Source organism: Oryzias latipes, chromosome 3 (genome assembly GCF_002234675.1).
Source record: "Oryzias latipes chromosome 3, ASM223467v1".
NCBI classification, from domain to species: Eukaryota; Metazoa; Chordata; class Actinopteri; order Beloniformes; family Adrianichthyidae; genus Oryzias; species Oryzias latipes.
Window position 1 is genome coordinate 473781 of NC_019861.2, and position 13021 is coordinate 486801.

General features: G+C 45.3%; 1 protein-coding gene across 1 annotated transcript in view; it reads right to left on the bottom strand.

The window, feature by feature from the left end:
- LOC101158923 (multiple epidermal growth factor-like domains protein 10) overlaps window positions 1-13021 on the bottom strand; it is a 53993-nt gene that overhangs the window by 24378 nt on the left and 16594 nt on the right. Inside the window, exons 5-9 of the mRNA XM_023950931.1 lie at window positions 11761-11973; window positions 7359-7533; window positions 4292-4412; window positions 3143-3306; window positions 2961-3063 (exon numbers count right to left, since the gene is read on the bottom strand). Of these exons, the coding sequence (XP_023806699.1) occupies window positions 2961-3063; window positions 3143-3306; window positions 4292-4412; window positions 7359-7533; window positions 11761-11973 (776 nt within the window). The remainder of the gene's footprint in view (window positions 1-2960; window positions 3064-3142; window positions 3307-4291; window positions 4413-7358; window positions 7534-11760; window positions 11974-13021) is intronic.

Below are 13021 nucleotides of genomic sequence, written 5' to 3' on the forward strand. Positions count from 1 at the left end.
TGTAAAAGAGACACCTGTCTGAACCAATCACCTGTAGAAGAGACACCTGTTTGAACCAATCACCTGTAAAAGAGACACCTGTCTGAACTAATCACCTGTAAAAGAGACACCTGTTTGAACCAATCACCTGTAGAAGAGACACCTGTCTGAACTAATCACCTGTAAAAGAGACACCTGTTTGAACCAATCACCTGTAGAAGAGACACCTGTCTGAACTAATCACCTGTAAAAGAGACATCTGTCTGAACTAATCACCTGTAGAAGAGACACCTGTCTGAACTAATCACCTGTAGAAGAGACACCTGTTTGAACCAATCACCTGTAGAAGAGACACCTGTTTGAACTAATCACCTGTAGAAGAGACGCCTGTCTGAACTAATCACCTGTAAAAGAGACACCTGTCTGAACTAATCACCTGTAAAAGAGACATCTGTCTGAACTAATCACCTGTTAAAGAGACATCTGTCTGAACTAATCACCTGTTGAAGAGACGCCTGTCTGAACTAATCACCTGTAGAAGAGACACCTGTTTGAACCAATCACCTGTAGAAGAGACACCTGTCTGAACTAATCACCTGTAGAAGAGACACCTGTCTGAACTAATCACCTGTAGAAGAGACACCTGTCTGAACTAATCACCTGTAGAAGAGACACCTGTCTGAACTAATCACCTGTAAAAGAGACATCTGTCTGAACCAATCACCTGTAGAAGAGACATCTGTCTGAACTAATCACCTGTAGAAGAGACGCCTGTCTGAACTGATCACCTGTAGAAGAGACACCTGTTTGAACCAATCACCTGTAGAAGAGACACCTGTCTGAACTAATCACCTGTAAAAGAGACACCTGTCTGAACCAATCACCTGTATAAGAGACATTTGTTTTTAACCAATCACCTGTAGAAGAGACGCCTGTCTGAACCAATCACCTGTAGAAGAGACACCTGTTTGAACCAATCACCTGTAGAAGAGACACCTGTCTGAACTAATCACCTGTAAAAGAGACACCTGTCTGAACCAATCACCTGTAAAAGAGACACCTGTTTGAACTAATCACCTGTAGAAGAGACGCCTGTCTGAACTAATCACCTGTAGAAGAGACACCTGTTTGAACTAATCACCTGTATAAGAGACATTGGTTTTTAACCAATCACCTGTAGAAGAGACGCCTGTCTGAACCAATCACCTGTAGAAGAGACATCTGTCTGAACTAATCATCTGTAGAAGAGACATCTGTCTGAACCAATCACCTGTAGAAGAGACACCTGTCTGAACCAATCACCTGTAGAAGAGACGCCTGTCTGAACCAATCACCTGTAGAAGAGACATCTGTCTGAACTAATCATCTGTAGAAGAGACGCCTGTCTGAACTAATCACCTGTAAAAGAGACACCTGTTTGAACCAATCACCTGTAGAAGAGACACCTGTCTGAACTAATCACCTGTAGAAGAGACATCTGTCTGAACTAATCACCTGTATAAGAGACATTGGTTTTTAACCAATCACCTGTAGAAGAGACGCCTGTCTGAACCAATCACCTGTAGAAGAGACATCTGTCTGAACCAATCACCTGTAGAAGAGACACCTGTCTGAACCAATCACCTGTAGAAGAGACGCCTGTCTGAACCAATCACCTGTAGAAGAGACATCTGTCTGAACTAATCATCTGTAGAAGAGACGCCTGTCTGAACTAATCACCTGTAGAAGAGACACCTGTTTGAACCAATCGCCTGTATAAGAGACATTGGTTTTTAACCAATCACCTGTAGAAGAGACGCCTGTCTGAACTAATCACCTGTAGAAGAGACACCTGTTTGAACTAATCACCTGTATAAGAGACATTGGTTTTTAACCAATCACCTGTAGAAGAGACGCCTGTCTGAACCAATCACCTGTAGAAGAGACATCTGTCTGAACTAATCATCTGTAGAAGAGACATCTGTCTGAACCAATCACCTGTAGAAGAGACACCTGTCTGAACCAATCACCTGTAGAAGAGACGCCTGTCTGAACCAATCACCTGTAGAAGAGACATCTGTCTGAACTAATCATCTGTAGAAGAGACGCCTGTCTGAACTAATCACCTGTAGAAGAGACACCTGTTTGAACCAATCGCCTGTATAAGAGACATTGGTTTTTAACCAATCACCTGTAGAAGAGACGCCTGTCTGAACTAATCACCTGTAAAAGAGACACCTGTTTGAACCAATCACCTGTAGAAGAGACACCTGTCTGAACTAATCACCTGTAGAAGAGACATCTGTCTGAACTAATCACCTGTATAAGAGACATTGGTTTTTAACCAATCACCTGTAGAAGAGACGCCTGTCTGAACCAATCACCTGTAGAAGAGACATCTGTCTGAACTAATCACCTGTAGAAGAGACGCCTGTCTGAACTAATCACCTGTAGAAGAGACACCTGTTTGAACCAATCGCCTGTATAAGAGACATTGGTTTTTAACCAATCACCTGTAGAAGAGACGCCTGTCTGAACCAATCACCTGTAGAAGAGACATCTGTCTGAACTAATCACCTGTAGAAGAGACACCTGTTTGAACCAATCACCTGTAAAAGAGACACCTGTCTGAACCAATCACCTGTAAAAGAGACACCTGTTTGAACTAATCACCTGTAGAAGAGACATTGGTTTTTAACCAATCACCTGTAGAAGAGACACCTGTCCACAGAATCAGTGCATCAGTCAGCCTCCAAACTCTCCACCATATTTAAATAAATGGGAGCTGAGCAGGTAAACATGTTGCCCCATCGCCTACTCTGCGGTGTTCAGGTGTACTTTGTGTTCTTATAGGAGCACTGCCAGGCTGCAGGACTGTGCCCCTCCATACTGTTCTACTCTGTGTTCCACTCCAAGCTGCAAACACTGCTCTGTTAGGAATGTACTTTCATCACAACCAGCTGGCTCTGTCCAAGAATGTAAATGTGATGTACCTCACTCACCAGTCCAACCTGGAAGACACCGGCAGGCGCCAGTCACCGGATCGCAGCCGTTGGCGTTGATGCAGTCACATGACTCTCTGCATTTCAGTCCGTAAGATCCCTCCTTCCAGCAAAATCAACAATCTCTGTGAGCAGTGGAATGTTCCGTACCATGATCAAACTGTATGCAGACGAATTCTCACGAGACACGGAGTGCTGCAGCTCTCCCCCCTCCAGCCTGGAGAGCAGGTGCAGGTACCGTTGACCGGGTCACAGGCTGCCTCGTTCAAACACTCGCAGGTCTGATTGCAGCTCAGACCCCAGGTGCCACTGGAGCACGGGATGGAGCAGTCCACGCCCTGCCAGCCTGAAGACACATAGAGGGGATTCACTTCAGAGATGATCCCACAGGAAACTGCCAGCCCTCTGCAGTACAATGTCTCACACATCCAGAAACACATTTGTTCACAGAATATTTTCAGACAACTTCCGATAAAAGGAAATAAAGCTCAACTGTTTAGGTGCAGGACTGTCATGTGGGAAAGCAGGGTTCAATTCCCAGGGGGTGTGAAGAGTGTCCACTGCTACCTAACTATGTAGCCACATGGGTGCCAAGTATGAAACACAGGGTTGTGTCAGGAAGTGCATCCGGAGTAAGAATCTCTGCCAAACCACCTGTGTGGATCAGTGGAAGCTGGTTCCCTTTGGTGACTGAAGGTGAACGCTAAAATCATTGAGTTTGGGTCATGTTGCTTTCTTCCCATGAAGCCAGACACTAAACTATTCTATTCTGAAGAAAAAGCTGACCATTGAGCTCCAAACGCTTAAAAAACTATTCTGCTTTGGCTTTCACCCTCCACCTCTTACGTTCTACTTGGTTCCATGTCATTGAGTCCGTTCACATCCGTACTACAGCTCACATCACGGGCAGAATCTGAATCCAGAAATCTTCCTATTAAAATGTTCCTAAATGCTGAACAGCAAAGGAGGTCTTGATGATTCTAGTCACGCAGCAACTCAGCTTCAGCTAGGAATTGACCGCTGTCTCGTGACCAGGTCAGTGGACTAGTGCTAGAGAGGTTGCCCTGGGACTGGAAGGTCAGGGGTTTGAGTCCATAGAGACTCTAAAAACGGGACTCAATGGATTTGGGGGGGTTCAACTTCCCAAATGGTCCATATGCCATCCTTTTGCTTAGTTTTGTGTTTGAGATTCAAAATAAGATCAACGGGAGAATTTTCTCCACTTGTGTATCATATTCAACTGCAGATACATTTCTTTCTGTTAAGAAAAGTAAGGAAACAGCTGAATGAGTGTGCACACATCTGAACAGAATCTTTAAAGCTGACAGAACCTTCTCTGCAGAAGCAGGCACCGTCCATGTGCGAGCAGGAAATGTGGTTGTGGCAGGAGCAGGAGGACGAGCAGTTGGCGCCGTGGAGGCCTGCAGGACAGCTGATGGAGCAGTCGTCTCCCTGGAAACAAAAAAAGTCACCATGCCGGGTCTTTCCTGCATTTTTATGTTTCTCACTCTGAAAATGGATTTAGTAAGCTGAGTGTTAGAATTCCAACGACAACATTTTTTTCCCGCTACGGAACAGGAAAACAGGCCCCTCCTTCCCGGATGGTTCTTGTGCGGTTGAACACGTTCATCAATGATCCTTGGGGCAAAAGGAGGCTGATGTGTCTGTGGAAGATGTTAAAGATGTGTAGCAGGGCGCAGTGCTTGAACCCTTAAAGCAGGGGTCGGCAACCCAAAATGTTGAAAGAGCCAAATTGGACGAAAAAAACAAAAATCAAAAATGTCTGGAGCCGCAAAATATTAAAAGCCCTATTTAAGCCTTATAATGAAGGCAACACATGCAATATGTATCTATATTAGCTATATTAGCCCACTATCAAAATGACTAAGTTGTTACAAATACATAATGAGCGTTATTAACGATTAAATGTTTATTTGCCCTGCAGTGCATTCTGGGAGAACGACGCGTCACGTGACTGCTCTGTTGTTCAAGTTTAACTTCATTACAATATCAATGAATTATGCTTCATTGCTTTGATAAAATTAAAGAAATGTAATAAAGAAATCCGATTTTTGATGTCATTTTTATTTTGAGGATTCGAAAAAAAAAAAAAAAATGGAACGTGAGTGATGACGTGCCCAAAGACAGTCAGCCTGCGCTCCAATGACAGAACAGCTTCAAGCATTTGCGGCGCCTGCAGACTTTCCTTCAGCTGTTTAGGTGGCTTGTCAGTCATATCCACCAAAAAGTGCAGCTTTTCCAGCCACTCAGTATCTTCCAGTTGCGGGTAGTTCAGGTCTTTGCTTTTCAGGAATGTTTTCACATGTTTGAAACAGACGACAAAGTGACGCAAAGCGTCCCCCCTGGACAGCCATCAGACTGTTGTGTGTAGCAGGAGATCAATGCACGGAACTGACGGTGGTTCATTTACATCAGCCACCTGCCTCGCGGTCTGCTAAAAGTAAAAAAAAATAAAAAGCCCTGCTGGTAGAAATGTGTGTCGCAGGCTATGACGCAAATTTTCGTTGAGAGAAATGTTGAAATTGTAGTGGTGGTCATGTGCATTTTAGGTCTGTTAGCAGCAGGGGATTGTGGGATGCGGTCTCCTGATCTTATTAGGGCTCAGCGTGAGCGTTTCTGTTTGCCCACGTTTCTTTTTGTATGGCAGTTTTGTTGTTCCACCTTAGTTTATTCTTCCTGTTATGTTGGTTCTTTATGTTGCACCATGATTGTGGGAGGGAGAGAGGTTGATCACTCCTGTGCAATGTTCAATGTGGTGTGTGTTCAAAATAAATGGGCTTGATAGGCAGGAAAGAGGCTGCGCTCTCAGCTTCTCTTTTTGCCTCCACTTCTCTGAGACTGTTTGGAGTCGTATGCTGAATGGGACACGGACAGTTCTCTAGCGTTGCCATTTGATTGACAGTTCAATATTATTGACAGTTTGGCTCCCGTATCGTCCGCTGCAAGTGACGTACTTGCCGGGCGTTACAATATTTATTCTACACATACTTACAGCATTGGTAAACGTCAAGAATGTTTGTGTCTTGTTTTTCCTCCTACTGAAACCATATTAAAACAAAAAAATATATTTCTCTCCCCCATCTTTTTACATTTTCAAACATTTTGAAAATGCTCCAGGGATTCACTAGGGCAGCGCTAAAGAGCCGCATGTGGCTCCTGAGCCGCGGTTGCCGACCCCCGCCTTAGAGAAAGTGGATGACAACTTGGAGAAACCATATCAGAGAAAACTGATTGAAGAACCTTTGCCCAATCAGACTCTACCTAGCTAAGGGGGCATTTCCCTTTGTGTTCCCTAAACTTTTGAGCTAAACTTTTGATCGCCAGGGCTGAGTGTCTCAAGTTGAGACACTCTTCAGTTCAGTTATTGGGTCTCCAGTTCACCTAAAGCCCTCCCCCCCATAATCAGAGTCAGAATCCTATATTGTGGATGAAGAGAGAACACAGAAATATAGCAGCATCAGATTGGCGCTCCAAGTTCCAAAACAGCATGAAGTGACAGTAAATAGTCCTCCTAAAGTAGAATAAAAACATATGGCGGCCAGGGTGAGCAGAAAATGTGTGGTGTTGTAGTGAGCATGGATCAGTGTGTGCACGTGTGCACTGAGAATGCTGGTCTGTTGGTTCTGGTCCTAATGGACCTGTAGCTCTTACCAGAGATTTTTTGTTGCACTGTTGTTATTTGCCTGTTTGCTTATTATTAAATTAAATTTAAAAATCAATGTTATAATTGTACACCAATTTAAAATAACTTGAAGAACACAGTCAGTGGATGACTACATTTATTTACAGACGTGACCTGAGCTCCCTCTTTCTTATCTCATATTATTATGCATAGCAAACAGAACTTCTTTTTATTCATCAATCTTTACATTTAAAATTCTCTGAATTTTAGGTTTCCACTTCCATGAAGGAGAGAACCTCCACTTGTTGTCCAGTGAAAGCAGGTGCAAGCAGGTCCAAGAATGTAAATTAGTGAAAATATCAATTAACACAAGTTAGTTCCAATAACAAGGCTGCACTGTGGGGCAGTGGTTAGCACTCTTGGCTCACAGCATGAAGGCCCCTGGTTCAAGTCTTGGCTGGGGGACCAGAACCAGAACATCAATGGGGGACCTTTCTGTGTGGAGTTTGCATGTTCTCCCCGTGTATGCAGGGGTTTTCTCCGGGGACTCTGGCTTCCTCCCACCATCCAAAAACCTGCTTGATAGGTTCATTGGTTACTCTAAATTGTCCATAGGTGTGAGTGTGTGAGTGTGCATGGCTGTGTGATTGTGGCCCTGTGACAGACTGGTGAACTGTCCAGGGTGTCCCCTGCCTTCACCCACAGGTGGCCAGGATAGGCTCCAATAAACATTATCTGAGCTACTTTCAACTCACCATGAATCCTGGAGCGCAGGTACAGGTGCCGCTGACGCCATCGCAGTCAGCTCCATTCATGCAGATGCATGGCTCCCTGCAGCTCTCACCAAAGTAACCAGCAGGACATGTCTCATTGCAAAAAAGCCCCGCCCATCCTGGTGCGCAGATGCACTCCCCTGACAGGGGGTGGCAGCTGAAAAGGAGGAGAGAAGACAGGAAAAAGTCTGTCTTTTTAAAGAGCACGGTGCTTCTAGGATTCAGAAAAGGAGAATTTTTTATTCCAAAACCAAAGAGAGAGAATGCAGAGACCGCAGGTGGACAAATGAGGAACTACTCAGCACACACTGAGCACCACCTTCAGAAAACAGGTTTTCTGGAGGTTGTGGAGCCAGATCAGAGGTATAAAGACAGTCCATGTGTATATTTATTAGGATTTGTGGAGGATTGAAGACAAAATCCTCAGGAAAAATTGGAATTGGTTCATTTCAAGCAATCAAAGAAAAAAGTTAACTCATTGCGTTTATTTTCAAGAGCCAAGTTTGTGGGAAAATGAGGAGATGCAGCGGATGGTGCTGTGCTTGAAAAACAGGACTGTGGTCAGCCGGTAGTCATTGTTTTGGTGTTTCTAGGAGACTCTCTGGTGTGAATTCACAGACTTCCAGTTTGTGACCATAACGTTGTACAGAATGACTGCACAGTGGTGTAGTGGTGAGCACTTTACCCTCACAGCAATCAAATCCCATCCGGGACCTTTCTGTGTGGACCTTGCATGTTGTCCTAATGCATGTGTGGGTTCTCTTCAGAATCCTCCCACAGTTCAAAAACATCATGCATAGGTTCATTGGTTAATCCAAACGCATCATTTTTACGTTTCAATTTCAATTTATTTGTTTGAAAGATAATCCCCTTGAGATGTGTCATTTCGTTTTCAAGGGGGTCCTCAACATACAACAAAACAAGCAAATACCCACAGATACATTACTGAAAATGAAACCAACAGTGCCTCAATCTAAATGGTATTTTCCAAGATTGAATGTTATCATTTACTTCATTTTGAAACTACGTTATTACGGTCAATTCAGTTCAATTAACAATTTGCCGTAGACAGAGTGATCTGGTTGGATCAATCGATTGATCCTTTCACCTCTGGGTTTTCTGTTTAAAGTGTGAGAAGAAACAGAGGAAGTTGTGTTGTGTAAAAACCAGATATACATATTATTTGCGGAAAGCTGTGCAAGAATCATAATGGCCTAAAAATCCATCAGGCCAGAATGAAATGCTTGGAGCGGGAAAGCGTGGTGCAACACACAGGTCTTGAACCTGGTGACATGCAGGAGGAGCCTGGCTAGGAGGCAACCCACAGAGCCCAGTCCCTCCACGTACCAAAGCCTCCCAACCCCAGCAGAGTAGTCTTGCAGCAGCGAATTAAGTGGCCCCCAGCCAGTAAACGGAGTGAGTGGCTGCCGCTTGATGAGGATGTGTCCAACACCATCCAAGCCGCAGCCAAAGGAGATGCTGAGAGCCGACTCCAAACGATGATTACCATCATTGTCAGCTATGCTTCAGAAAGATTCGGCCAGAAAGAGAAAGGAAAGACCAAGCATACTCCCTACACAAGGAACCGCAGGGCTACTAAGACACATCACCTGCGTCAGGAGCTGCTAACCCTCAAGAAACAGCACAAGAAAGCTACTGAAGAGGAGAAGCAACCATTGGCAGAGCTGAAAAACATCCTGCAAAAGCAGCTGCGAGCCTTCGCAGAGTTGAGTGGCACCGGAGACGGGGGAGAAAGAGAGCCAGGAAGCATGGAGCCTTCATCGCCAATCCCTTTGGCTTCTTAAGCAAACTGCTTGGGGACAAGCGCAGTGGTCAGCTTGAGTCCTCAACAAAGGAAGTGAACCAATTCCTCCAGGACACAGTGAGTGATCCCCTGAGAGAGCAAGAGCTGGAGCCCAACAAAGCTCTCATCAACCCCGCCTCACCTACAACTGAGTTCAATCTGAGGGAGCCAAGCCTGAAGGAGGTTGAGGAGATCATCAAAGCAGCTCGCTCAGCATCTACCCCAGGCCCCAGTGGTGTACCTTATTTGGTATATAAACGTTGTCCACAACTTCTCAAACACCTGTGAAAGATCCTAAGGGTGATTTGGCGAAGGGGGAGAGTTGCTGACCAATGGAGGTGGGCTGAGGAAGTGTGGATCCCCAAAGAGGAGAACTCAAAAATCATCAACCAATTTCAAACCATTTTGTTACTGAGGGTTGAAGTGAAGGTGTTTTTCAGCATCGTCTTGCAAAGGCTGACAGAGGTTCTTAAAAATGACTACATTGACCCTTCAGTGCAGAAGAGGGGGATTCTTGGAGCTCCCAGCTGCTTGGAGCCCACTGGTGTAGTGACACAACTCATCAGAGAGGCCCATGAGAACAAAGGTGAACTGACTGTTTTGTGGTTGGACCTGGCTAACGCCTATGGGTGTATTCCACACAAGCTGGTCGAGTTCGCCTTACACCTCCATCATGTTCCCAGTAAGATCAAAGACCTGAACGTGGATTACTACAATAATTTCAGGATGCGGGTCACCTCCGGGTCAGGGACATCAGACTGGCATTGCATTGGGAAAGGAATAATTACAGGCTGTACCATCTCTGTTATCCTTTTCACTCTTGCCATGAACATGGTGGTTAAGGCAGCTGAGGTGGAATGCAGAGGGCCCCCAACCAAGACAGGTGTACGACAGCCCCCTAAAAGAGCCTATATGGATGACCTTAACATCACAACGTCATCGGCCCCAGGGAGCAGGTGCATCTTACAAGGACATAAGAGACTCATCACCTGGGCAAAGAGATTTAAGCCTTCACAGTCAAGGTCCGTGATGCTGAAGACAAGTTCTATTTTTCCATCTCAGGGACGGTAATCCCAACCATTACAGAACAACCGGTTAAGAGTTTGGGGAAGTTTTTGAACTCCAGCCTGAAAGACTCTGCCGAAGTCCAACAAAGAACTTGGAGTATGGCTCACTAAGGTTGACAAGTCTGGTCTGCCGGGTAGATTTAAAGCTTGGATCTACCAGCATTCCACCCTGCCCAGAGTCTTGTGGCTCTTGCTGGTCCATGCAGTCCCACTGACAACAGTAGAGTACCTTGAAAGGAAGATCAGTGGCTTTCTTCGGAGGGGGCTGGGCCTTCCACGGAGTCTTACAAGTGCGGCGTTGTGTGGGACAAGTAATATCCTGCGATTGCCCTTCAGTAGCGTCACGGAAGAATTTATGGTGGTACCCACCAGGGAAGTCCTACAGTACAGGGACTCCAGGGATGGCAAGGTGTCAGCAGCCGGTATTGAAGTGAGGACATGAAGAAAATGGAAGGCTGGAAAAGCAGTGGAGGAGGCAGAGTCACGCCTGAGACAAAAGGCACTGGTGGGCACTGTGGCGACAGGCAGAGCGGGCTTGGGCTACTGCCCAAAGATTCTGGTCAGCCAGACCCATGGCAAGGACAGACACAGTCGACTTCAGGAAGAGGTCCGAAGAGGTGTGGAGGAAAAGTGAGTAAGCAGGGCAACGGGACTTCGGCAGCAGAGAGCATGGACTAGGTGGGAGAGTACACTGCAGCGCAGGATTACCTGGGCAGACATCTTACAGGAAGACTTCCATCGGGTTAGTTTCCTGGTACAAGCTGTCTATGATGCCCTACAAAGCCCAGGAAACCTCCATGTCTGGGGGAAGAGCGAGACATCGTCCTGCCTTCTTTGTTCTGGAAGAGGCTCTTTAGAACATTTCCTTACCAGCTGCCCTAGGGCTCTAACTGATGGTCGCTACCGCTGGCACCATGACCAGGTGCTTAAAGCACTTGCTGAGAGTTTAGCCTAAGCCATTAAAAGCAAAAAAAAACATTTTGCTCCAAAGAAGGCAGTCTCCTTCATCAAAGCTGGAGAGAAACCTCAGGCGCAGCTACAATTAACAACAGGCCTCCACCACAAAGCCTCAGACTGGCAGCTGCAGGTCGACCTAGGGAAACAGCTAAGGTTCCCTCAGCACATTGTAAGTACAAACCTCTGACATGATAGTAATCTTTGAGGTTTCAAAATATCTGATCATGCTTTAACTTGTCTTAGTCAATTACTCTGAAGTTTGAAATAACTTGTAAATTTCTTGCGTCAGTGCAACAAACGTCTGATTAAATTAAAGCTAGAGTTTCGAGGAACTGCACTATTGCCTTCACGATTAAGGAACGAGGAGGCTTCTTTGCCCCGATGCTGTTGAAAAGTAATTATGTAAACAAATGATCAAAAATAATTTGTTGCAGTCTTCCCCACCAAGCATAAGAGCAGCGAACAGAAAAACCTCCATCAGAACCACGGTCCGTTCAGTCGACCGTCTTCTGAGATGTTTGAGTTAGTTAGATGTTTTAGTCTTTCTCACGAGTACCTGAGAGTATTGTTGGCTTTGCAGGGGCAGTATTTGTCACAGACGACTCCGTACATGCCAGCGGGACAGAAGCGCTCCTGGCAGCTGGGGCCCTTGAAGCCCTCATGGCACAGACAGGCTCCATTGATGTGGTAGCACTTGGCCCTGTTCTGACAATCACACTTGTGGGCACACTGTGGTCCGTATGAGCCAACGGGGCATTCATTCTGGCATCTAGGTTGGTATGAAAACAAAAGAAAAGATGAAAGGTAATCACATCAAGTATTCATTTGAATGTTTCCCTAGGAAACAGACACACCAGATATAAGGACACAGACGGGGAGCCAGATTTAAAAGCAAGACTGTCAGGAGAAAGATGATCAAAATAACCACAAACAGACCAGGTCGCAGCAGCTTCATGTTTTTCAATGTTCTTAGGAACAACAAAGGTGAGTGCAGACTCTGAAAAATAAAAACTTCTGTCAGAACAGGAAACAAAACAAAATTGCACATGTAGCCACAAGAGGGCCAAATCTGGGTCCTGCTGTGGCACACCAGCCAGATAAAACCCAGGGTTGAGTAAGGAATGGCAAAGATCTCTGCCAAACCACCTGTGCCAATAGGTGAAAGCGGATTTGCTGTGGTGTCCCCTGAAGGGATACGCTGAAAGGAGAACAGGACCAACAAGAACTGCTCATTCATGCAGCTTCAGTTTTCTAAACGTCCACTCAAAACTGAAGGATTATAATATTATGACTTTGGATTTTAGTTATCTGAGTTTAGTTTGCTGTGGTTCTGTGTTCAATTGTTGATTTAAGGGTTTTGTTAAAATTTTAAAAAGCTGTGACTGTTTCTTTTTTGTAATAGAAAACTAGACAAATAATGAGTTCATAAAAAAACTTAGCTGTTGTTCACCTTCTGCCAAATCTCTTCAGGGGTTAACACAAACAGTACCACAACCAGTAGCACAACCAGAACTACAACCAGTAGCACAACTAGTACTACAACCAGTATGACAGCCAGAACTATAACCAGTACCACAACCAGTACCACAATCAGTACCACAACCAGCATCACAACCAGTACTACAACCAGTACTACAACCAGTACAACAACCAGTACCACAACCAGTACCACAACCAGTACCACAGCCAGAACTACAACCAGTACCACAACCAGTACTACAACCAGTACCACAACCAGCATCACAACCAGTACTACAACCAGTATCACAACCAGCATCACAACCAGTACCACAACCAGCATCACAACCAGTACTACA